The 27748-nt window shown below is 37.0% G+C and overlaps 1 protein-coding gene across 1 annotated transcript; it reads right to left on the bottom strand.

Annotated features, from left to right (window-relative positions):
• Positions 1–150: 150 nt before the first annotated feature.
• Positions 151–27261, bottom strand: parga (poly (ADP-ribose) glycohydrolase a). The gene is made up of 18 exons (XM_043254847.1): positions 27076–27261; positions 26317–26380; positions 25605–26237; positions 24925–25057; positions 24385–24507; positions 23699–23779; positions 23373–23447; positions 17504–17596; positions 16230–16384; positions 12182–12261; positions 12013–12073; positions 11480–11555; positions 8707–8854; positions 4173–4251; positions 3895–4003; positions 3556–3661; positions 2203–2331; positions 151–1075 (listed from the first exon to the last, which is right to left on the bottom strand). Exons 2-18 carry the CDS (start codon positions 26349–26351, stop codon positions 894–896), a joined length of 2298 nt encoding a protein of 765 aa, XP_043110782.1. The 5' UTR covers positions 26352–26380; positions 27076–27261; the 3' UTR covers positions 151–893.
• Positions 27262–27748: the final 487 nt, after the last annotated feature.

The raw sequence follows: 27748 nt of genomic DNA, 5'->3' as shown, positions 1-27748 counted from the left end.
GTAACCAAGCATATATAGTTTTATATCTTTTACAAATCACAGGTACTGTAAATAAGTAAAAGTCATTAAATGCAGTGCATCCAGCTGTTTGTTGAAAAGGTTTGCATCCATGTGTAAACCCCCCCCCCAAAAAAAACAGCTGACAAGTGGTTGAATCAACGATTTTAATTATCAAATCATAATAAGAACAAAACATATGAAAATATTCACTACCTTTAAATATCAACCCCATTTCTCGAAGGTGCCTTTAATCAAAACAAATGAAACCGTAAAAACCTTGAGCGTAATAAATCGCCAAAAAAATGTCATGCAGAGACCATATAGGTTTTCACTCAATCCGATTTGCAGCAGTCCCATTCATTTTTCCCCCATCATGTAATATTTCCTTTTCACATCTTTCAATATCAAACCTTTTCATACTTAAAAAAAAAAAAAAAAAAAATACGGATACGTCTTGTGCAATACATTTTATAATCAAGTGTCAAAGGGGACTTTACTGTGTATTTAGAAGTTCTCATGCATATTTTTTATGTCTACACACTTTATTGTGAATCACTATTAGTTCCTGAATAAGATTTTTTTTTTTTTAAATGACTACACCTTGGTCACCAAACTTACCTAAGATCATGCAGTAAATTTGATCCCAGGAAAGCTTCTAAACAAAAAAACTATTCCGGGATCAAACCTAGATGATGCTCACCAGAAATAAGGATTTCTAGTCTATTGCCATACTTTCCGTCGCCTTATTCATAATGACTTAAACCTCACTCACTGGTACAAAAAAAGGAAAAGAAAGGCATAATGTGCTCTCAAGACAACCACCCAAAAAGTCTTTCTAAAGGAAAAGAAAGCACTGAGGCATCTGGACAGGTTGAGTTAGCCGTTGACCAGCATTAATGGCAGTCTGCAGGACAGGGGGAAGGCGCAGTGGTTAAATTGCTGTCGCTGGGGCTGGGCTCGGGGTCCATATTTGCATTGACCTTATCATAGATGTAGCCATAGAGGCTGATGTTAGGCCTCTGGAGATGCTTAGACACCACATTAGAGTACTGTTGTAAGTAGAAGTACAGAGTGCCTGAGAGACAGAGAGAGCAAAAGAGAAAGAGGGAAAAAAAAAAAAAAAAAGATTTGAGGGATGGCGAGCATCATGGCGTCAGCCGAGTCTAGAGCCATTCATAAATCACAGAGCGCACGAGTTTACTGCCGTCTCCACTTTAGTACAATAGATGGCTGACAGCGTTTTCTCAAAAAGGTTTCAATAAATGTCACAAAGGAAAAATGGGACAGAAAAAGTGGGGTCAGTTGAGGTAGAACTTAACGATACCAAAGAGCACTAATGGTATCATTTAATTATGTGGATTAAATGGTTCAATATTGCAGTAATTTCAAAATTAGTAAATGTATTGTACGGCTTGTCTTATTTATTTGACTTGCAAGGGTATTACATTTTCAAAATCATTTTTTTAAAGAAACTTATTCTGCAAGTATACATTCACTTGATCTAAAATGTCAAAAAAGGCTTTTACATTGTTACAAAAACTCTATGCATCAAATAATCAAAAAATGTATATTAAATAGTACTGTTTTAATTGTATTTTTAACAAATAAATACAGCCTTGGTGAGGCTATATATAAAAGATACATACAGTCTCACTATATATATATATATATGTATATATATAACTCAAAGTTAAATTGTCTTTGAAGAATTTAATTCATCTGATAATGTCAGATAACTTTGATAGAAAGGTATTTAATGAATTATTATTTATTTATAGCTAGCTATCAACTGTTACATTTAAGTACACAATTAGATAATAACAGTTCAGGGCAACCAATTTCCAAGAAAAGCTTTATTTTGTTAAGTCTGTTGAGTGTAAAGGTTGCATTAGCAATTATGTTCAGGTCAAAGTATGTGAATAATTTTTTGTCAGAAGAATTAATCGTTTTTACTGGAAGTTCACCATGTGAATAATTTTGGGGTATTTGTGGTAAAATGTCACAGTGTGCAGTGTATTTTGTTTGACTGAGATATATATATATATATATATATATATATATATATATATATATATATATATATATATATATATATATATATATATATATATATATATATATATATTATTTATTTAAAAATGTGCGCCAGAAATCTGAAACAGATCTGTCTAAAAAATGACGCAAATGTTACAGGCCACTTACCGACAGTGACACACTTGTCTTTAAGAAATCTGTACAAGGCATTCACGTCCCTCATGAGGTCCTCATCTCCAAAAGTGAAGTAGGCCACATCTCTCCCTGCCTCAGAAGCTGCCATCAACTGCAGCAGAGCTGGAAGGACAAATGGGCACAGCTGACAGTCAGCAAAAGTTTGACTGGGCCTGCAGCCATAAACACCATTTACAAGGGCTTACATATTTCACATTCATTTCTCTTTAAAGCATGTATCCCTAAACAGAAATGACATGCATTAATTTATGCACAGATTGCTGTCATTAATGCATAGGAATGTAGAATACGAAAGAAGAAAAATGCAATGTAGATTACCCCTCCCACCCCCCATTAGCGAAATGAAGGGCCAATCAACCGCTGCATGTTCTATGTATGACTGATATTCTCTGAGGTTCCTGAGTAAATACTGATAGCTACCCAACCCAAATGACTAAACATGGTGTAATACATCACTAACGGCATAGTGTAGATTCTTTTGTTTTACTCTATGTTCCTAGCTGTAGAAAAAATAACTGACTAAGGTAAATAATCCATGTCTAACAACCCCTATTAAGAGACTCAATCATAGTCACCCAGTTTCAAATTGAGTCTAAAGATTTTAAATATTTAAAAAGGTTGAATGTAGCCCACTGATGAATGAATGTTGTTCAAATGAGAGCAGCCAATTACAATGGGTAATCTGTAGTCAAACCAGCGCTAAACTAAACGGATTAGCCCAAAACACTCAGCCTCAAGATGAATTTAGTGTGTGGCAAGTCATCGGGAGAAATTAACTAACTCCACACATACAAACGACACATGATGAACTATCAAAGATGGAATCATCTCATGAAACGGCTTCCAGCCTTACAACAGAAAACGATCAGCTGGCAAAAGCTTGCCATGAATTTATGGACAAGGCTGGAAAATCAGTTGCACTTTTAATGGAAAACATAAATGTGTGTCAGCTGATCAATAACAGGAAAGTGGAAAAACATGTCTTAGGTCAAAAAAAGTGAGAGAGCTTCTCTGTATTGTCTGATTGCCTAAACACAACGAAATCAAAAATGATGAAAAAAAAATATTTCTCATACTCTGAATGACAATGCTGTGATGCTTACACTCATTTGTAGCATTTAAAATGCTGATTTAAGATTTTAATAAATGAGTTATCGGCCATAACGATAATGATAACTAACAGCTAGAATCTCAATAATGGCCATAACTCTAATATCGGTGCATGAAAATTCAGACAGAAATGTCCTATAAGAGTATATCTTTAAAACTGTGTAGCTTCACTTCGAAAGGAACAGATGATGACTTTACTTCATGACCTGTGTGTACCTTTGAGTCGCGTGTCGCCTCCAAATGCACCACATCCCCAGTTTCCTGTGGCAACGGCGGAGAGGTTCTCAGGGTTCACAGCATGTCGCATGAAACCACAATATGCCTGAAAACAGGAGACAGCCTTATATCATAGAGGAACAAATACAAGTAATCACAGCAGAGTACAAGAGACTTGCAAGAAGACTCATGTCATGCCTCATTAAATCCTCTAAGCAACACGGACTGGCGAGGTTAAAGAAAATAAAAGCTATTAGAGCTTAACAGAGGTCAAGGATTTGCCATTTTATGTCATCATTGTGAAACACAGAGGAATGTATGCTTGAAGACTTTGCTGACCTTGTTTAGCTCCCGGGTCATTTTCTCGGGCTGAAACTGTTCCATGAAATTCCTGTATTTCAGCGCATCCACGGCCACAATTTCGGTGCACTTCCGCTGCCACCCGTCTCTGAGAATGGGAAGAGATGTTTATTTTATTCTACAGCCTTCTTTTTACCAGTCACAAACCATGCTTGGCATTGGTGTCTTGGTTGCATGGTTATATTCAGTATAGCTAAAAGTGGAGGAACCCATTGAAGAGCTGTTTCCTAAAGTTAGTAATTCATTATCGCCATTACCTGGGAATCTCATCTTTGTGATTGGCTTTCCATCTGAAGCTCTCTGCATAGCCAGAGTACTTGCTGTATTGCTCTGTGCCTAAGGGAAGACCGAACAAATAAAACAGAAACCGTTGAGGGTAATTCCTACTTCTTGTCCTCAGAAGTACACATTAAATACTGCACACATTTTCCTTCTCGGTTGTTTTTTAATTGGATATATCTATTTTAGGTGATCCAATCAATCCTCTTGCTTAAGTGACTGTATACTGGTGGAAAAAAAAAGTTTCCAGCCACTGCGCATCTCCCAACTATCATGAAGACCTCTAGAATCCTCCTCCCTCACCTTGATCTAATTAGCGTTTGTGGCCGGTTTCAGTGGCACTCTGACAAAGAGCAATTTCAAGATTAAAATCCAGCCCCTGTACCAACGCTTCAGCATTTCTGCCAAATCTACTGACGCAGAAAGAGTGCATTAAGGAGCACGTGTCATGATGCATTACTGGCGGGATATGATTTGCTGCAAAGGCGAGCTGCACTGCAATAGAAACGGAGATGACGATGAATATTTCGTTTGTTGTAATAACTGTGATGGAATGGCTGGATCCATTAGAGAAGGCCGTTCCCGCAGTCATTCATTGTGGCCAGAGGTAATACTGTTAAGTGGAAGGAGGGGGCATCAGGGGTGAGAGAGAACGTAAGTGAAAGAGAGAGAGATAGATGACTAATATCTGAGGGTATTTTGAGACTGGGGTGGAAAGCTGCAAGTTCACAGTGACTTTGAGGCTGATTTGAGGAATTCTAACAAAGCTCTGGAAATGACTTCTCAGTGGTCTATAACCTGTGTCTGTGTCTTAACTGTTAAATCTTTTCCAGACTTCCGTTAGTTTGAAAGCCACAATATTTTGATTAAAAGTTTGTTTATCTGCGCAATGGTTTGAGTACTGTGCTTTGTTTGAAAGAGGGCATGGGAGGATGAGAAACGAGCGGGACAGCAGGTGTGTGAGTGGGCAACAGCCAATCACAGCGCAACGTTTCACAGCTGTGACTGAATACGTACCTTTAAAATAAGGAGAGCATTCAACTACGCAAACAGTTCTCTCTATGCAATCAGATGAAAATTAGACTTTCTTGTCAACCATTTAAACCAAAATGCTTTATTTAGTCAGAGGTTCTAAGTGATGTCTATCTGACTTTAAATGTAGGTTTTAAAGGGGCCATAATATGCCTCTTTTTACAAAGTGTAATACAAGTCTCTGGGGTCCCCAGAATGTGTCCGAAGTTTTAGCACAAAATACCCTACAGATTATTTATTATATCACGTTGAAAATGCCTTTTTTATTGGAAGCAGAAACAGATTTTGGTGCTTGTTTCTTTAAATGCAAATGAGCTGCTGCTCTACGCCCTCTTTCCAGAATAGAGCTCTGACATTACAGCTAGTACCTGCTAAAAACATCTGGTTTGGTTTCATGCTGAAATCATGCATTTTAAACCATATTAGTTTAAACTTCTGATATATGGTTTTCTGAATGACACAGATGTCACAACGTGTGAGCACTAAACTAAATTCTCATTCACACACAAGTTTACATTAATAATGCACGGTTATGTCTGTGAAGGTAAACAGCTGGGAAGGAATGCTTTATTTTTACTTTGGGGCCGCAGAAATATACAGTAAATAAATCTATTGCTCTCTTGTCGCCTCTGAGGCTCTGTAAACATTCACTATGGCATTTGACAACGTAGCAGGTGATGATGGCATAGCAGGTGGAAATTTACAGATTAATGGGGGGGGTAATATTATATTGTGATCCCTTTGGAACGTCACTATAGGGGAGCGAATATCAAACGCTCTAATTTTTTCAGACGCTTGCAAAAAAAAGACTTACTAAAAGTTACTCAGTGATGGACACGGTTTCATTTTCTCCTTAACCCCTCCCCCTTCTACCCCCCCATCTTCTGTAAGTGGAAAAACACAAAGCTCACTTTGTATCCTGTCTGCATCAACAGATAAGAAAACAAAGACACATGACACATCATGGTGTCAGCCTTGGAAGAACCTTTTTATATAACAAGGTAGAATACGAATGTAGGAGGTCAATTTTTTCAGTTTTTCCAAGCCGTCACATTTTTTCAAGCCCCAATTTCCCTTGAGAGATAGTAATAATTTGGGGTTATTACAGCGAATAAAACTGTACAAAAATTGTTACCTGAAATAAAATGTATATAAAAAAAAAAAGTAAAAAAATAAAGTGAAAATAAGTTAAATATATATAATAAATGCTTATAATTAAATATAATGAAATGCTAAAAAATATATAGTATAACATCTGATAATAAAATAACACTGTAACAAATTTTGGATTGGCATATAATTTACAAGCGTCACCGAAGTAATTATGCAAATATTCAACCAAAATATACCAACCAGATGGTTCAACCAAAAAATAAATATCTAAAATAGAAAAACAAAATTAATAAAAAGTACATTTTTATTGGTCAATGGTCACCAAAACTGGACATTCTCCAAAATTTCAAAATGTCAATATTACTTTTTAACATTATGCAGAGTGGAAGATCAGTTTTTAATCAATTAATTTCCATGACCAATCATTCGTGATTAATTTTACAAACTACTTTGAGCCAAAGTACTTTTAATTCTCAATTAAAGGCTTAAGTAGCTTAACAAACTGATGAATTACCAAACTCTACTCTCAGAACAGTTGTTAAGAATCCATTACCAGTAATCAAAACCAACAGCCATCAGGGTAACCTAAGTACGGGTAACACTGAATTGACTAGTTAAAACAACTTTAAGTTTTTTTCCTTATTGATTGGCACTGAAGTACCTCCACCTTCCTGTGTCTGTGTGTTTCATTATGCAGAAACAGAGGTTGAAAAGGAGCAGCAGGGATCTCATTCTACAAACAACAGGTGAGGAAGGAAAGAGACAACCTGTTTGTGATGTATCGGACGCCGGACATTTACTCGTGACCTGGGCTCCTCTCCAATCCTGCCACTCAGTCAAAAAAGCGCAGTTCATAAAGGAGGAAGAGAGTGATGGAAGAATAGCACAGAGAAAGACACAGAGGAAGAGGGAGAGATGTGTAGCGTGAGGAAAGGGGGGTTGTCACTTAACGTGTTGACTCAAGCACAGTGAGTTGGAGGGTGAAAAATAGGGCAATTCAGCTAGAGAGAAATGAGGAATAACAGGGCTGCCCTGAGTCCAGCTTGAATCAATGTAATGGATTTACGTTCAAATTGGATGAGGAGGAAAGATGGGGGAGGGGGTGGTATAAATGGAGCTGAATGTATACATAAGCTTCTGCGAAAAATAGCAAATTGCTTGCGGTAAAAACATGTGAGGCGCTCATTGTAAGTAGTTTAATAAAACAGTAATTACAGTGACGGACTTCATTAGCGGATTAAATAAAACCTGATCCCTCCCGATTATCAGATCTGGCATCAAGCATATATACCTAATAACATAACATCTATTATTACTTTATTCTTGATTCGAACCCCACAGAACAAGAGTGATCTTATGATGTTTGTATCGATTGGTGGTTTTTTAATGGCGACAATATTGGTTCAAACAATGTGCTAAAACACAGTGACGTGACAATGTCACCTAGTGCTGTCCAAATTGTGAATTAATCTTTTTAATGAATGAAGCGCAATCTGATTGACTCAATCAACCACTGAATTACTTGTGGCCATCTCTGATGACTCAAAGTGAAACTCTGTGATTTTTGATTCGTGAAAGTGATTTTCTGCTGTTTTGTGCAAGACCAGTGATGAATAGTTCACAGTAAATACACACAAACAAAAAACTAAATAAATAAATAAAGATAAATACATTTATAATGGTCTTGTGAGACAAAGGCTTTCACAATGGATCCACAAAAAGGAAAAAAAAATAGTCTATAAAAAATCTAAAATAAATGAATAATAAATAGTTGTTGCTTAGGCAACTTAAATTGTTTAGGCAATTTAAAAAATTTATTAATTGCAATAATTCTAATACATTTACTAAATATTGTGCTTTCTAGTTTTATTATTAGTATCTGTGCTTTTTGGTAAAAGTTTTATTTTAAAAATGTTTATTTTTAATTTTTTTAATTTTTTTAAAAAGTTTTGCCTTTGCTTGAGAACAAATGACAACAAGTTAATAATTTTATTTACTATTTTTTTTTTTACTATCTTCATAACATCACACTTTATTTTTCATCACACGGTGATCATACGCAGCTGCCATGACTAAAATGGTCATAATTGGGGTCTTTGGCATTTAAAAGTTAAGAAATCAGAAAGATTAAATTCTTTACGATTCCTAAACCAAATAATTATATAATGAGCCATAGGTTTATCTAAGTACATAAAAAGGTAATATTTTCACACATTATAGACAACAGGTGTTTGAACAGCTAGAAGGGAGGAACGAGACACTTCATTGGTGGCTGAGATCAATCAGACAGGGATGTGTGATGGTGTGCAGAACAGACGGGAGGGAGGAGCGGACCTCTTCCAATGCTGTGCATGTGTGTGTGCTGACCTGTGATGATGAGGCACTCGTTCTGGTCCAGAGCTTCTGTGAAGAGGCGTGATACCATGAGCTCAGGGTTGATGATGAAGCGTATCTCCTCCTGGACCAACCCCATACCTGTCACCCCTCCACCCACGAGCCTGTTTGCAAAGTCCACCTGCAGCACAAATAAAAACACATATTCATCTTCTGCAAAAGTATAAGAAAAAATATTTCATCCTTGGTGTGAAATTATGTTACGGTACAGAGATCTATGATACTTGTCTGAACATTCAAATGGTCAGACTGTAAGTCAGGTTGTCAACAGAGATTATAGGCTCTGGGTAGGGGACAGGGTGCTAAAATGCACAGGGGTGGAAAATAGAGTGCTCTACCCGACTGTGCGTAAAACTACAAAACATGAGTAAAGTAGAAAGAGGAAAGAATTTTCTTACGCCGTTCTGGGGACCTTTAATTTGTGCACAATTTTTGGTGCATGTACAAATCCAAAATTAACTTTTTGCTACACTTTCTGATATTTTTCATCTGCCATGAAATTGTAATTAAAACTAAATAAAAATAAAAAATATTTTTAGGTATAAGCAATATCGATGAGATAAAGAATCAAAATAAAAAATAAATACAAAATTCAAATTAATAAACACAAGAACTTTTTTTTTTATTAAAGTAAAACAAGTGTAGAACAGACTTGCTGCCAAGGCCTAACGTCCACTCCCTCTTTACTGAATAATGGATCTATTGAAGACTGGCCATTAGCCATGAAGGTCAGATAATTCAAACAAATGAGTGAATATGTTCACAGCTTCTAGGAAGACCATTTAATTTTGTCTTATGTAAAACACTAACACTCTAAAACACTACTACCGCAAATTATATGCGTCCCTAGACCACAAAACCAGTCATAAGGGTTAATTTTTTTATGGGTTTGTTATGAAAGAACTATATATGGCTGAGATACAACTATTTGGTATTCTGGACTATATTTTTTTTTTTATTTTAAAGATGAAGAAGATCTATACTTAATTTCCTAAGAATTTTTGACATAAAAGAAAAATCAATCATTTTGATCAATACAATGTATTTTTGGCTATTGCTACAAACATACCTATGACTGGTTTTGTGGTTCAGGGTCACATATCACATTATACAACTAGAGTACATTATACGTACTACTGGCATATTAGTATTTATATACCATATCAGGTATTAACAATAAGGGTGGCTCATGTTTTCTGTCTAAATTATATCATATACTTACATCACTGTTTTAATATAATGAAAAGAGCATAAAAAATTTCTGACATGAAAAAAGTTACTTGAATAATGCTTTTAAATCACATCTGTGGCACTAATGCATAATGCCACTAATGCATAGTGCAGGAGAAAATAAATGAATCCATATATAACATAATTATATGTACACTAAATTGTGGCTCTGCTAAATTTTTTTGGGAAAGCCATTTCCTCAGTGCTGTCTCCTACTGTTATGCATTTTTATATTTCAGAGACTGGGAGTGTGAGCAGCAGTGCTAATATTGGCCCAGGACAGCTTTGAAAAGGTAAACAGGGGAAGAGTAGGACCCCTTTGAGGCTGTGTTTTGCAGGCTGTCAGGCCGGACTCACTGGGCCACAGCCTCCACAGTGAGATGGAGGAGAAAAGGGGAGGGAGGTTGGCAGGCTGCCAGATGATCTCGCTGATCAGGTCACTCAACTCCAGCTCTGACCGCCCCGCCTCTCCTCAGCACTACTGACAACCTGTCAGACCGTCCCACCCTTCCGGAAACATCCGTCAATCCAGCCTGCAGGACCCCGGGCTCCTGGGACCTCCCAGGGCTGTTCATGTGTGCCCATCAGCTGTCAGGGTGTGCCCTGCCCCAACTGGGGAGAGACGGGAAAAGGAGAGCAGGGCAGAAGACCCCGGCAGACAGACTCTGCAATGAACTCGAGAGGTGCACGGAGGAACGTGATCGATGCCAACGGATCTGCCGAACCTCAGTCAGTTGGGCCAACACTGAGATGTTCAAGTTGTTTTTTTCATATTGGGTCACAGACTTGTCTGAAATCTTTGACATGTTACGTCCAATATGAATATGATATGCTATAAAAAGGTGGCATCTGTGCTCCATAAAAACAAAACAAAAAAGCTAATCTAGACATAGCAATAAAAAGACTCTTATAACTAGTGTTAAAAATCAGTGTTAAAAAAATAAATAAATAAAGTATACCAGTCTATATGGCAATTTACAATATTGTCATAATCACTTTAAGATTTTTTTTTTTTTTTGCAGCTTACAGAAGCTACAAACACTAAATTCAGAATTGATTCGGCTATAAAGAGCTTAAGCATTTAAAGTGACAGATGACAAATCTGCATATTTATAATAAACAGAATGGTATCCAAAGCCATAATGAAATAATGAAACAATAATAAAACTTCATTTGTCTTAAAAAAAGGAATTTGGTTAAAAAAAAAAAAAAAAAAAAAAAAAAAAAAGCCAATATTGCCAAACTCGAAGAGAAAACCATTTTATAGAATGTCCCACTAATATTTTTTGGGTAAATACTATTTAGTTTTATGTTCTCATTCAAGATAAATTACCTGAATTGCTCACAGCTGGAACAGAAACAGCATCACACTCATACAAAAAAGTATAATTAACAACTATGCAGAAAAGTCTTTCTTAAGGAGAGAGGAATGATGACAGAAAAGGACTTTTGTGTCTAAGTAATGTTCAATCTGACAGATGTCACAGTCTAAACTACTCATGCATCACATTCTCACCTGAAGCATCCCGTAGCCGTCATCCTCTATGGTGCCCTTATAGGTGATATGAAGACGGGTGAGCTGTTTCTTTGAACTAAAGGTCACAAACAATTTCATCAACACACCATTGGCAAAATAACCACCACAACTGCATCATAAAAAGTGTCAGGCTAGAAATGCAACAGTGAACTAGGCGTGGAAGGTTACAATCGTGACTTAAACAATCTGAAATACAACCATCTCAGCTGTAAGAGTTTTCTAATAAGCAAAACAGAGAAGTGGTTTGGCCTCGTCTGCACTGCCAGAGGAAGCAATTGGCCAAAGTGACTACTCAGTGCCAAAGTTCATTTATCAAGCACAAGGCATCGAGAAGGAGTGATCTCAGTGAACTACTTTAAATGTCAGAGAGCCCTCTAGCTGTAGCACATTCAGAAACAAATCTGGGAATTATATAATAGTACGTATTCTTTTTTTTTTTAATCTTTACAGTACTTGTCGTCATTTAATGGAGCCAACAACACCGCCGTACAAAGCACCATAAAAAAACTTACCTTTCCCATTTTGGAGAACTGCTCAAACTCTGTCTTGTGAATGTGACAAGGCCAGTGGGCACTGAAAATGAAAAAAACTAATCAGGAATATAATAATCATCATTTACACTACATTAAGAAAGTCTGAGCATAGGTGGATATTTGGTCGATATGGCGGGTCCAGACTCACTTGATTCAGTGACCCTTCTGAAATAGCACAGCAGAGTTTTGAGTTTCTCAATCTTGCGTGAAGAAGAACCTTCAAACAGTCTAGAGAATAATAAAGACACACAAAGACATTTATTAGGGACATACATTGGCGAAATCAATTTTGAGCAATCTATATATTCACTTTTAAGGGAATGTATTATCAACGCAGTCATAAACGACCATTAGAGGGAGACGTTTAGTTCTCAGAGTCAATGTGACGTATACACGAGCTTCAGCACCAACTTCTGCAGGTTAGTGCGTCATTCTTGAGAACACGTGAGGAAAAAGAGGCCTTCCGTGTGATTGGACTTTGCCGCTTCATCTCACAAAGTCCTGTTTGCTCAGCATGCCTGCCTGTGATGGCCTCTCTGTCAGGACAACAATGATATGGACCCACGCCTGCGGGCTCAGCGCTGCGCTCGTGTCCCATTTCACAAAAGACAACGCAGAGAGGAACACTTCTTCATTCCTCTAAAGACCATTAAAGAACTGCAGGCTTGCTTTTAAAAGTCCCAAATAGCAAAAGCCTTACAGTGATCAGCCTTGATAACCCCTCTCCCCAGCAAATGGCTTTCTCCGTTTAGAATACTGCAGTCTTCAAGCTAACCATCTTCCACTTGCATTCATCCTTCCTCTTACTTGATGGAAATGGAATAAGCAGGAAAAAAGGGTGGAACAAAGAAAATAACAGAGGAATAACTGATGCACTAAAAGCCCTTTGGGAAGGAAGAAAAAGTTATTGAAGCCTCCTATATATAGTCTACTTGATGTGAAGCTGATTTTATGTAATGTAACCCGGGAGGTAACCTGCTATTGACAGAAAATAGCTGCATTTTAGTTAGAAGCTGACTGTTGACCTTTAATATGAGAAATATGTGAGAAAATATGATTTGATTCAACAAGACAAGTGCCTATTAAAGTATTGTATAAAGCTGATTTCAGTAACATGACAAGCTGGAAATTGCTAGGGTGAAATTAACTTTTTTGTTTTTTTATTACATTTAAATGTTAAACTTTTTTTCTCATGCCAGGCAAAATGAGTTTTGTGTCCAGGTCTAAAAATCTACAAACATTTTGGAGAATTGCCAATATAAAACCCATGTTAAATATTTGGCCATTAGCCATAAGTGTTTTTCACTAAATGGTAGATCTGGGGTAAAGTGTGCCAGACGTTTTAGGGTCATCACAGTTTCTTAAACTATATCATAGCGAGTCTTGCAAGTTCAAGAAAATACTAATACACACTGAGTGACCTTTAACTACTTCAAGTCGAAAATGTTAAATCAGTCAAATTTAAGTTGATAGTGGACACCTAGAATTCGAACAGATTTCTTTTGACAAAAGAACAGTTAAGTAAACTGACGCAGGTTTACCCCATTCACACATAAACGTAAGTCAATGAATGCAGTCGAAGTACAACACAATGTAAATCTCAAATAACCAAAGGTGACGAACAGAAGTCAATTTGGCGACTCGTAATCAATCTGAAACAATGACAGTTGTTCAGATCTGACTGGTGGATCTATATTCATAGTTTTGCAGGTGTACCGCTGGAAAGCTTGCTTTGATGTGCACATTTTGAAACTAAAGTAAATATATCTTCAGCGAGCCTATATGTCATTTCCCAGAGGGCAGACTTTGACAGCTCTGCCAAACAAGCAATCTCTAAATTGCCTGGTGCTTGATAGCAGCAGTGCTCAAGCCAATGAGTAAACTGATGGACAGTCACTCAATTAAAGTGGGCTGCACCGTAACGATCCACGCGTCTGGATCCTCTACGGTCTTGCTGAAACTTGTTTTCTGCGGCATGGCTGAAGTCACAGCCCACAATGTCCTAAACAGTATTACTTCAAAAAAATAATACAATGGCATGTGTTTGTTAGCGTATGATCCTTGGGCACACATCGTATCTCTGTGTTTACCTGAATGACCAATTAAGATTTAATGCTGATCTCTCTCAGACCTTCATTATCTAGAACACTTTAACTATAGCCAGCAGGGAAGAAAAAGGCAGAAACAAGATAATGCCTGCAAACGAAGCCAAATGTATTAAATTTAGCTCCTCTGTATTTCTTGGAGTTTGTATAAGTGCTTGAAGTGTCTGGGGAATCAATAGCCATCTCAGCATGACAGAGTAAAACTAAAGGCTGCTGTGATGTTTTTCTGAAAGTGTGCGGCACGAAGAACCACAAGCAGTTTTCCTAAATAGCTTTTAAAAGATGATTCCAGTTACTCTGACTTGCATGAAAACAACTTCATTAAAGCACAGACAATCTATGGCTGGGATCTTTACAGGACAAGTGCTGTAACTAAAGCCATATTAAAGATGAAGTGTCTAATTTCTGCACCGCTACAATCATCAACTTAAAATAATACCTGTTTTCAAATCGGGTTCCTAAACACCCTTTTTAAGTAGTTAAACCAGATTAGTCAAATTCATGCAATTATCTCTTATTAATTAATCAACTCAAAGAATCACAGCTTAAGAAATGCAGCGTTTCTATTTTTCTGCTGGTGGTCCTGGACATCTCGTTTAGATGAATGGCATCATGAATTCTTCATTGAATAACAACAAATAAAAAAATCTAAACCTAAGCACAAAATGAAGCTTTTGCCATGGCTGTCCCAGTCTTCTGAGCTGAACCCTATTGAAAATGAGTGGGGTGAACTGAAGAGAAGCAGCACCAACATGCAGCTGGGACTCTGAAGGATTTGGAGAGATTTTGGATGAAAAAAATGGTCTCTGATCTCTTGTCAGGTGTTCTCTAATCTCACCAGGCATTATAGGAGAAAACTGAAGAAATGTTTGACAAGGATGTTGCAATAATTGGGCATCGATAACTGTAGCCAACATGTACTACAGAACGCATGTATTCCACTTCAATTGCTTTACTTCAGTGATAGGTTAGAATTTTGTGAATGATTTAAATGAAAGATCAAAAGCATAAACAATGAAAATTCATTTTCACATCCGCCTTTTCTCATATTGACCAAGGGTGCCAATATTAGTGGACATATGTGTATATTGCATATGTATGTGTATTGTATTGTATTGTATAATATGTACGCATATTGACAACTCATTCCACTTGCTACAGCATAAACAAACAATCACCTCTTAGTGACAGGGAGCAATATAAAACGTCCCTTTCTAAATATCTCGTCATATGACAAAAACTATTTGCAGTTAACTAGATTAGAAATACATCTTTGTCAGCGATATGTAGCCTCTGATATAACGCTGTTGAATACCAACAACATCTTCATGTAGTGAGATGAGCTCTGGCTGCAGGGGGATCCTGCTCATCAGAGGAAGACATCTGAGCAGGCACGATGACAGATGAGAGATGGATGGAAGCGCACTTCACATCAGTCTCCCTAGCATCTCATTCATTTGTTTTAATCAGCCCGTAAAGGCTTGATTTAAGTATTGTGCCACATGAGTGGCTCTGTTGTACAGCTGCAATTTAAGAGAGGAGAGAAACTCCTACATGTTGTTGTCTACACACTGTATAATGGCAAAGACAATATCAATCAAACCATACAACAGTGAACTAGGAGTCGTACTGTAAGTCTTAAAACTCTCAAATTTGCCAACAATTTTGTTCACAATACATTTGTAAACCCATAACTGGAGCCCGAAACATCGTTGCCCCCTTATGGTTGATTCAAAATTAAAACATTTAATGATGGAAACCTCAGAACAGTGTGAATGGTCATTGTAAATGAAAATCTCACTGCTGATTTGTGAATGTGGAGGAGTGTAATTTTGATAAAGAGGAACCTTCACTAAATTTGATACTTGAGGCCTCCAAATTCCACATTAACAGGCCAAAATCCATTGTAAACGTAATAGAAACAGACTACTAGATAATGGGAAGCTAAATTAAATCATGTCGTGACTTACCTAACAGCCTACACATAAACCCTAATTTGGATGGAAATCTAAAACCTCAGACAATCAATAACCAGACCAGCAAAATATGTAATGGGTCTCCAGAGCGACGCCACTGAAGAGGGGGCAGTACCTGTAAAAATTGATCTCGGGGTAGTTGGCATACTCAGACTTGCGTGAGTTGCGTCTGGGAAATGTACAGAAGAAGGCATTGGCAAGAAGGCAGGCAATTTGTTCCTGTGACATGGTCAAGGACTGATTCATCCTCATCTTAAGTAGCGGGATTGGCTGTGGAAGAGGAGAGAGAGGCAAAGATAATTAGTTTAGCAATTGACCAAACAGGGAGACAGAATTACATTAAGCAAATGGCCAGCAGTAATTAAGGTGCCCTGCTGTATCCCACCATCAGCCAGCTGCATTTACACCGAACGTCATCCATCTCTACTGATCAGAGTCTTAAAGACTCTTAAGGGCAGTAAGGATGACTAATCAATGCAAACATTAATAAAATGTGCATAAAGAGGAAGGGGAGATTTTACTTCTTGAAGGGCAAAAACTCCTGAATTCTTAAAAGACAAACATCTTTGCAAGATCTTACGCAAAAAGTGATTTAATGGCTAAGTAGAAACTAGCTTACAGAATAGTTTACAGAGTTGTCTTGCCTGTATTAATTTATTTTAAAGCTGAATTGTTTATTTTCTCAATGCTAAAAATGCTTTATTCTAGCTTAATATGCAACATCACTCTATCAACCACTTTTTCTAAATAGTTTATCAGAACCTTACAAATAAAGAATGTGAAATAACTTAATAAAAACACACAATAGCAAAACCAGCCTAAGCTGGTTAAAAAGCTGGAAGACGGTGAGTTAAGCTGGTCTCCTAGCCTGGTCAAGCTGGTTATAGATAGTCAACCAACTTGTCTTCCAGCCTAACCAGCTAATGAATTGATCACTTAACTTAACCCCAACTTAAACCAGTCTGTAAACCAGCTATGACCAGGCTGGAAAACCAGCCAACCGTCTAAGGCTGCTTTTAGACTTTTTATTTCTTCAGCAGGGAAATAAAACATAGCATGAGGCTTAACATAGAAGAACAATTGTGAAATCTTAAAGCATTGAATTTAGATCTATTTAAGAACACATCCCTCACCAGTATTGCTCTGATGTCCGAAATTAGGCTGATGGACGTCTATCATTGGCTTCCATTAGTTCAGATGCTATAATGAGGCAGTTGTGCTCATGTGGAAGTGTCCTTCACTAGCCACTGGTTTTACTCCGCAGCACGCTGGGTCCATTGACCTTTACCAGCCAGACATGATTATCACTAATGATCTATTTTTGCCCCAAAACCTGAGGGTCCCTCCGAACCAATGAGAAGGACTGCATGTCATTTGGTGTAGTCTTACCTGGGTGCAAATCTTGGGTGTATTCAAAACCAGTTTCATCATCTTTGGCAATATGGCATTAAAGAGATGCTGTACTTCTTCATTTTCCATACCCTGCAAGAGAAAGATCAAATGCATTTAGTAGCAGATTAGGATCAAGTGAAAGTGAAGTGATCAAGCATAATCAAATGAAGAAACAGGTCTGTCAACAAATAAACTGTTAAGGTCTGTTAGATTGTTTTAATGTTTTTAAAAGAAGTCTCTTACGCTCACTGAGGCTGCATTTATTTAAATCAAATAGTAATGCGGCAAACTATTATTACAATTTAAATGAACTACTTCATATTTTAATATATTTTAAAAATTAAGTAATTAATTCCTCTGATTGCACAGCTGAATTTTCAGCAGCCATTACTCCACCCTTCAGTGTCACATGATCCTTCAGAATCTTTCTCGTCACTTATAAGTCCAATATTTGTCTATTAAAATAAAGTAACACCTCAATTTAGAGAATGAATCATACATTTGACTATTACAAATTAAAAATTAAAAACATTACCATGTTATGTCCTCAATCTAATAAGAAAGAAAAAATAAATGTCAACTGTCTGGTGCAAAATAGCATACATAATGAAGCCATTTGTCTGCTCTTGAGGCTTTTTTCCTAAAACACTGTTTAATTGAAAACAACTGTCAGAAAAAGGAGCCATATTGTAGAATAAGACACTTGAACCCAGCTGTCGACTTGTCAAAGAGAGTATTATTCATGTGTCATAAAAAAAAAAAAAAAAAAAACAGTAGGACGTCATGCTGTCAGGGTGACATCAATAGGTGAAAAAAAAAATTTGCATCCTATGCTGCTGGCTTATGGCAACAAAAACATGTTGCTTCCAGCTTTTGCAAATAAAACATATAGAAGCTCAGAACACACTGGATAAACACATTAAACGCAATATTAACCATAATAGTGGAGTTCCTATGGGCAATCCCAGCAATCATTTTATCTATCTATTGCCCGGAGCATCCAAAAAGCTTGATTCAGGGAGTTAATAAATAAAACCCCTCGGTTTGTCAGTGCAGCAAGAAAAAAAACTCACTCATATCCGAAAAGGCAGTAACAAAACTTGATCTATCGCTCAGAGGTTACAAAAACGTAATTTTGTGATATTAGAGGAGCTCCCACTGGTGACATCACTGAGTCAGAAATAAAGACAAAGCCCTCTGTGCACCTTTCATCTCGGTTAAAATACGGCTTAGCAACGTCACCGTAGATCGTGATATTCAATCTGAAGCGGAGGGTGCCAGAACAGCGCACGCTGGCTCAGCAACCTTGTATGATTTCGGGAAAAATAAATACGCTACTGTTTTATCATCACACAGATTTACAACACACTTATTTACAAATATATTGGCTGCGATTGGCAGCGCGCTCAGTCATAGGCCCATTTCATCAAGGTTACTGGGCGTGTTCAGCTGATTAAATGGGATTCCTGGAACAGATGCAAATGGGTTGAGGAAGGAGAGGCGGTGCAGGGCTCTTCTAGACGGGAAGCCTCGCCTGACAATTTAACCAAGGAGCATTTATACACCCGCAAAGGAGGCCTGACTAAATGCTGTCATAAGTAATGACCTGCTTGACATCGTAAAGTGCTCCTCTGGGTCTAATGAGTGAGAAGAGCTGACAGGCCGGATGGGCCTGAGCTGAGGCTGCAGGAGTTAGACCTCACTAAATCAAACAGCCTCCTTCGTTCCCCCTTTATACTGCCCAACCAGAACCTGTTAGATAACATACTACAATCTCTATCCAGTTCAACCAATAAAAATGCAAAGGCAGATAAGGTCATTATTTTTTTATTTGTGCGTGTATGAACTGAAAATAAATAGCCGATTTTTCTTGGCGACACCACTTTATGTGTACATGACATATAATGCTTAGTATTTTACATGCCATTTTGGGGGTTTTAAAGGGGCATAAAACCCATTTACATACCCTTATGCTTCTCTAAACTTGTATGACTATATTTTTTATTCTGCAGAACACAAAAATATATTCTCAAGAATATTTCAACCATTTACCAAGTCGGTAAGGTTCAAACATCACACTGAAAGACATCTTTCACTTTTACTGAATTGGGATTAATGTGTGAAGCATCCCCCCAATGTGTGAAGATCCAAAAAATTAAATCCAAAAAACTCAAAAAAAAAAAACTTTTTATAAATCAAGCGCAATCCCTCTGTAAAAAATAAAAGGGCAGTTAAAATGCTAGAGCAACCTGTATTTCTTACAAAATCAAGCAGTTCCATTAATTGAACTGATTCACATGATAATCATTTTTCTGTAGGTCAGTATGTTTAGATAAACACTGTGTACTGGCTGCAGGGAATCCCACTATTCCGAGACACTGAAATAAGATGGTTGTGTAGGCGAAGGCGTTAGCGGAGGGCTAGAGGCTTGAAGTGGAGTTCTGTGCACTGAGCCAGCAGTGTGAATTTATCAGAGCCCACTGCTCTGACACTTTCATTTCAGGGTAGGGCTGAGGCTCAACTACAATTTATGACAAGACAGGTCCTAATTTGTATTTTGCTTCTTTCCATAGCCATTACACCTCTGTTGTCAATCAAAATCCCAGCAGCAGCTCGGCTTTGTGACAATTATTGGAGTCCTGCGGTAACAGACACGATTTTAAGACAGCAGAGAACCATTCTATGTGCACACCTTATAGGGCCGATGTGACTTCACAGCACTGGTAAATAGAGAATAACATATGCATAAACGTAGCTACAGAAATCACGTAATCTATTCAGATGAAAACTACATTAAGAATTATTCTCTTATTCTTGAACTTTAATCAAGAAACTTTAATCTGTTTCATGACAGTACGATCTTCAAATGTTATTTAAAAACAAACACAGCCAATAGATTCAAATGGTCAAACTCATCATTTCACAATTATCCATTAACATAAATATCCATCCTGAAATTTAAATTTGCTTCGATGGACAGGTAAGAAGAGCACTTTATGTCCCAGAGAAAACAGCTTTCAGATTGTAGGCCTGTTCATAGCAAGGAGGATAACTATAGTTTTACAAATTGTTATACATTTTGAAGAATTACAGAATCCACAGCACAACTACAATGTTAAAAAATATTGTCAGAATCATTTTCAAAGTTGTTTTCAGCTGATAAACGATAAAAACATTGACAGCCAATCTGAATCCATCCTACTTTAGCAGTTCCAGCATTTAAAGCTGCAAATCACAAAACTGCAGTATTTATTATAAATGGAGCACTATTGTGCGTTATTGTGTTGACACAAATATAGCTATCATTGTAGTCCTCTTTTTAGTTACCACTCTTGTTGTGAATGAGCCTTAAGCCTGCACTGATGCTTCATTTCATTCACACAGAAGCGAAGCAGAGAGTGGGAGCTGCCATATTTTCACTATGGCCTGTTTGCAGCATTGTGTAAACGTGGCTTTATTTTTTTTTTGATGTGGTCTTATTGCTCTATATTCTGCTTTAAAAATGTTTGATTGACAGTCATAGTGCAAGCACACATTTGACATGCACGATTCGAAACTCTCTTGCAGTTATTAACTGACCGCTCTTCAGTGATGTTTCATTTAATCTCTTAAATTGAAAATCAAATCGCCAACTCTCCAGGCTGACATACCAGTGCCCTCTGTTGATGATACAGGGAAATAAGACAGCTGGCTTAAAAGCATGTAAATATTTATGCACGCAATGAAATTAAGCAACGAAAGTTCAAATATTCAATAACAATGCAGACGATTTAGAAAAAGGGCACTGGTAGGGATTTATAATAATCTATTACAAAAGGTACTCCCATGCTTAACCACAGCTAAAAATAACAAACAGTTTGGGAAATTAAACACAATATGCCACCTTATCAGTGAGGACAGGTCTTAGAGTTGATGTATGATCACCCAAACAGAGCAAGATAGATGGAAAAACACAAAGGAACATGAAGAGGCCTGAGCCAAAGAGCCTTAAGTGGACAGTTTAAGGAGCTGGTCCACTCAAGCATGCTTCGTTAGAACGCAGTGCACTTTGCTAATGGCTTTGATTGGCTCCCTTATAGATTTAATGGCTGTGGTTAATTAAATTTAATACAGCCATAAAAAGTCACAGACAGCTATTGATTTACACAGGTCTGAGATTATTCTATCAAATCATCTTAAGCATGGAGGGTACGTTCTGATGTCTTGGCTGAAGCCATAACTATAAGAATAGCACTGTAATACAGAAATGGCTTTTGACTATTAATCTAAGATATAGCACAGTTCAAAGTCTGCCATTTATTGCACGCTGGAGAACTATAGGCAGTTAAAAGACTTTCTTGTAATACAATGACGATGTGTTCTTTCAAAAGGGAGAATGGCCCAACCTGTAACTGTACAAGTATGAAATGTACTTTGGATAAGAAAGTATTCACTAAATTAAAAATCCACGTAATCCCATGAATCCATAAACAGTTTTTATTGAGATAAAAGTATTGTTTGCTAATAGCAAGAACTGGACCTTAAAATAAAGTCTTCACAAGTAAGAAATCCTGACAAACTTTTATTTATTATGGAAAAACACTATTGTAATTTTTCCCATATTTGTGATTTCGTGCAGCACATTGATGACAAAAATATACTATTAAAACAAAATTTTCAGCACAAAGTACTGTAGCAACATTATATTTTAGAAAGGGCTCCCTCACATAGGAATCATCATATTTAGGGATTCATGTCATTAAAAAGTCTAAAAAGAACTGAATGTGTACTTTAGAATCTCCAGCATCCACAGAACTCAACAAAAGTTAGCTTACTTAATAAGATCGAAAAGAACAAGTACTGTGGCGCAAAACAGTAAACAAGCCCTCATTTAAGTCTAGCTCTTGGTGGAATAGGAGCACTCAACCTCAAGCGTTCTTAAGTCATCTTCCTATCAGAGCCACCATCAAGACCAGCTTCTGGCTATGCGGAAGACCACGACCCATCTGTTGAGTGTGTTTATTTGCAGTAAACAGGACCCTCATCTCCCTGGCCTTCCTCTGCCAGCTGCTGCTCGTTATGCTGAGTGCCCACCTCTGTCTTAATTGACTACTGCTGGATGCAAAGAGATCCCCAGGGATGAGGTAGCAGAAGGGGCAGACGCGGACTGCTTGGTGCGTATCCACTTGGAGGCTAACCTGCTTCTTCTCTCTGACTGAAGAGCGTAATGCCTTTAGTGTGCCAGCAAATTCGAACCAGTCAGACTAAACAATGATGGAACATTTTTAGTATCATGGGGCCTTCTGGTCCCAACTGAAGAAATCAGACTTTAAGGATGCTCACTTCATTAACGCCACAACATTAGAGCTGTCTTTTTATGGCAGCTGCGGTTATGATATAGATCGTCAAAAATGCATCATGAAGTGAAATGTAACTACCTGGGGCAACTTGACATATTCTTTATTCTAGCATTGACAAAGAATCCAATTAAAACTGGTTTCTTCACTTTTAGCTGATTTCAGTTTAACCGCACAAACATAACGTAATGCCGTTAAACCGAATTACTCATTATTTGTGCATGTACAGTTTTTTTTAAACTCATTAGTGCTTTGCGCAAGCTGTAGATTAAATTTATTACTTTCTGATTTCATTTCCACTAATGACACTATCATATGCAAATCAACCATCTGCATGCACATTATTTGTGGTACTTTGAACTATATCCAGATGGGGTAAGTCAAATGCTTTGTACATTAACACATGATATTGACACAAATCCAATGAACAACTGGACAGCAAGCCTTCTCTGGCCATCACTGCCACGCAAAGAAAACATGCAATCTCTATTGTAGTTATTTTTCATGAAGGAAAAAAAATGATTTCTTACCTCAGTGCAGAGAAAGTTCAAAGCTGTGAAGTCCCATCTTTTAGCATGTGCTGTGTTGTAACTCAATATTGCATCCTGTAAGATTATGAACGTGAAAACATAAAATATTAATAATTAATTTCATTAAAAAACATTTAATCTAAGAAAAGGTAAACTATCAAATCACACAACAATAAGGCCACAATTTGGTAAAACTATAACATTAATTAAATATAATCCAGCAAAGAAAAGGATGCCTCTCATCTTGGAGCAATCCTGCCACCCTCTGGTGGGATTCATTACTTATTCTTTTAGCACAATCTTACATAATGTAAAACAAAACATACCCTAATGTCAAGTGAACTTTTGCATTCTCCTTCCAAAGCTGTACAAATCAAATCCCATCGACTTTGCACGACACTTCCATCCTGAAAAAACACATCTTACTGTACACATCAAATAGACAAGATACACACTCATTTTTTTCCTAAAGAAATATATATTTTTTTAATTTAGCAAAGATGCATTAAATCGAATAAGTGATAGTTAAAAAATGTCATAAAAAGAGGGTTATTTTAAATAAATGTATCATGATGGTGTTCTCAAAAATATTAAGCAGTAAAACCGTTCTCAATAATAATAAAAAAGCTCCTTGATCACCAAATAAGCATTATTAGAATGATTTATGAAATGTCACTAAAGACCGGAATAATGGCAAAGTGGTAAATTCAGCTTTGCCATGACAGTAATAAACTACATTTTAAGCCATCATTTTTAAAACTGTAATAATATTTCAATAATATTCACAAAAAACTTGCACAATGCAGTATGATGTACGATAATTTCAGCTATAATCAGCTATTCAACACAAGTGCTCTCTTTAAAAAAAAAAAAAAATAAATAAATATATATATATATATATATATATATATATATATATATATATATATATATATATATATATATATATATATATACATATATTAAATAGATTTTTATTCTACATGGCACCTGTTAACATACAAGACATTACCTCATTCTCCACAGGAAACAGGTTCTTGTCTGAACAAGGCATCTTTACGGTCATATCATCCCAGGAATCTCTGTATTTGCTCGGATATGGAAGGGGGCTTTGACCTTCTTTGAGCAGGTCTGTCTATAAACCAATGCACAGAGACTCTAGGTATTTACCAATTCATTCTACCTTTGAATCGACACAAACATTACGCAATAAGGTCAGTGTGGCATTCCGATATTTTAAATGATATTAACAATTTTTTTTAATGGTTGCCTGAAAATATTAAATGTAAAAAATAGAGACAGATTCAAATGTCTGTGATATAAAATATAAAGTGACGATTTTCTGCAGGGATCATTTAAGTGCTATCCAACCACTTCGGTCCAAATCCTTTTTAACGAAACATCAAAACACAGAGCTCTATGTTGTGCAGGCAAAGCGTAGAGCTGCTTGGACATCCACAGCAGCATTAGACTCAAACTGACAGGAAACCCTCAGGCGCTGACCGAGAACATCACAGTGTCACTGCAGAGTGCTGTGGAGAGCGTGGCTTACCCTGATGAGTACTTTGTGATTGTCTGTTGCCCTGAGGTGTGGCAGGGACTGTCCACACTGAGGCATTCTTCTGAGCTCCTTTATTGGGGTCCCGAGCCATTCCTGTTCTTTCTGCTCTGCTGAGACTTGCTCACTGGAGAGATGGAACAAAGGATTTTATTATTTAATAATAATAACAACATATTATTGCACTACTAGTGTTATTTTTATTTATTGATTAATGGATTTATACCAGCCAGTACTGCATACTTAATTGCACAAGCTCATTTAGCCTATTTTTACATTTAGATTAAGTCTGTTGAAGAAGATTGGGTCTGTTTGCACAGTAAATCAACATACTTCATTTCTGAAGGATCACATTACTGTAAATACTGGACTAATAGCTGTGGAAAAGTGGAATCATTTGAATAAAGTACATTTTGAAATCTGTTAAAAAAAATCTTTATCAAATCTGGAAACTTAATATCAATATTTCATATTAAATGTCTAAATTCACTTGCATCCTAAAAACAACTGACTTAGTTTTTAACAGATTTTTAGTGTTTTTAACGATCAATTTCAACAACATCATATAGAATTTCAATTTCAACAGTCAAACTTTTAGTATCAGTGCATCTGAGTAGTCTTTGAGACTGTGGTAAATTCATTATCTACAGCAATATTACCAAAAACCACAATACCTTTCTGAAGAAGACACCTGTGTCTGGTCACTCTGAGGTTCAGTCTTGACTTTTTCAGGAACAAAAACATCAGCAGCACCAGAGCTTTGCCCCTCTGTGTCACCTGTTTCCATGGGTGTCACTTCAGGTTCTTCTTTGATGTTCTCTACAGCGTCTTTGATGTTCTCTAAATTGGGAACCGAGGGTATGGGTTCCACCACCATTGAGTCAACACTCGGACAGGGGCCTTGCAAGTCGGGCAAAGCAGGAGAGTTGCTAGGCAGAGACTCTTTGTCTGCTAGACTCATCTCCACATCTTCGTTATGTGCGTTATCTGTATTTACGGGGGAACTGAGGTTTGTCCCTGACATCTCTGTAGACATGCAAGTCATCTTGACCAGTTTGGCATCTGGTGAAGTTGATTCAGTTGCCTTTTCTCCATTGCTTGGCTCCAGCGGAACGTGGGCATCATTACTATCCGGAGTATCTTTAGAAGTGATGTCCTTTGTGTCCTCGCTACAGTTCGACAGTGTCTGATCCACTGGTTCGTCATTCTGCTCCTTACGTTTTCTTGTTGATTCACACATCTTATCGTTATCTTTAATGTTTTCAAGGCTCTCGTGACGATCACACCCTGCATCCTCATCCCCATGACTGTTAAAGACGAAAAAAACAAAAGTGCTTCAGTTTTTCTAGTCATTTCAAAAAGAACAACAACAACAAAACAACTTACCTATTCATATCTGCTTCACAAGATTCCATATTCATCGTAAGCGCACTTCTCGCCACGCTACTCGCTGTAAAAGGAAAAAGCAAACTTGCAACTGAAACTGAAAATAAAAGTCATAAATAACTGTAAGCCAGAGAAGTAAAAGTAAAAATGTGAAGCAAGAAGCTCTCACACACTCTAGATACACACACACACACACACACACACACACTGATTGTGGATTGGCTGAAATACTGGGTGCAGATCTTGTTAAAAACGCATGATTCTAACGATTATATTGTTATTACTTATAATATTACATACTATTAAGTGCTAGATCAGTAAGGCTGATTGGTTCATACATGAAATGTGGAAAGATAACGTTCCTAATCGGCACCATTATTATGTTGTTGTGAATGGCTAAGCTGTATGAGAGATATCAAAAGCAAGTCACAGTTTGCATGGATTTGTAGGCTAACGTTATATCAGGAAAAAAAACATTTGTGTTTCTTTCAAATGCATATATTTATTATCAGATCTAGAATATTTATTAGAGTAACTCTAATAAAAGCTAAAACACACGTCTCTTCATCTTTTACATATAGCCTTTAACTTATATCTCGATAAAAATCCACCGCGTAGATTTTATTACACAATAGGTTTTCGGCATTATTACTGCTAGAAAAACAACATTTCTTTAATACTTCACGCTAATATTAGTATATTATACAGGCTGCTTTAGTGTCAGTCTATTCGCTTTTATCACGGATCAAATAATCATACTTGCTCTCTTTTTTCGCTTTGTCTTCGTATCGCTGTCAAGCTCACATACATATTCGAGCTCTTTTCCAGCAGACGGGAAAACTACACATATTTATGCAAACGTTTGCTGCTTTTACGACACTATCAAAGACAACAAGAACACAACTAAACACATAACAGAAAGGACTGGAGGAGGAGGCATCAGTTCCGGGTCGTAAAGTTTGACGCTGATTGGGTAAACTCTTGTCACGTGATTGAAAGCCCTTCTATTTCAAGTTCAACAGGAATCGGTTTCTGTTTTCCCGCTGTTTTTATTTAAAGGCCACACATACACGTTGTGTTTCTATGGTTAATGGGGACTCTCCATATGTCTAACGGTTTTTATACTGTACATACTGTATGTGTTATTGTACTACACCTAAAGCTACACCTTACAGGAAACTACTGACATCTTTAGAATTAAAAAAAACAACAATGTACTGGCATTCCTATCCTTGTGGGGACATTTGGTCCCCATAACGCGATAAATACCAGGTGCACACACACACATATAAGAATATATATATATATATATATATATATATATAGCTCTTTTACCTTGCACACCTGAGGTTGACGATTAGCATTTTCTAAGCACTTCCAAAACTAATCTTTTATTGAAAAAGAAAATAAGATTTGGTACCCTGTTCATGGA

The sequence above is a fragment of the Puntigrus tetrazona genome, chromosome 13 (genome assembly GCF_018831695.1).
Source record: "Puntigrus tetrazona isolate hp1 chromosome 13, ASM1883169v1, whole genome shotgun sequence".
NCBI classification, from domain to species: Eukaryota; Metazoa; Chordata; class Actinopteri; order Cypriniformes; family Cyprinidae; genus Puntigrus; species Puntigrus tetrazona.
This window is presented reverse-complemented; position numbering and strand designations above follow the sequence as displayed.

Excerpts from the sequence above, each read along its gene's own strand:
- parga (XM_043254847.1), bottom strand. The coding sequence starts at position 26,351 with ATGAATATGGAATCTTGTGAAGCAGATATGAATAG. Across the intron at positions 23,780-24,384 it reads TGTTTCCTGTGGAGAATGAG|GATGGAAGTGTCGTGCAAAG; the intron begins GTAATGTCTTGT and ends GTGTTTTTTCAG. Across the intron at positions 12,262-16,229 it reads CCCGAGATCAATTTTTACAG|ACTGTTTGAAGGTTCTTCTT; the intron begins GTACTGCCCCCT and ends ATTATTCTCTAG.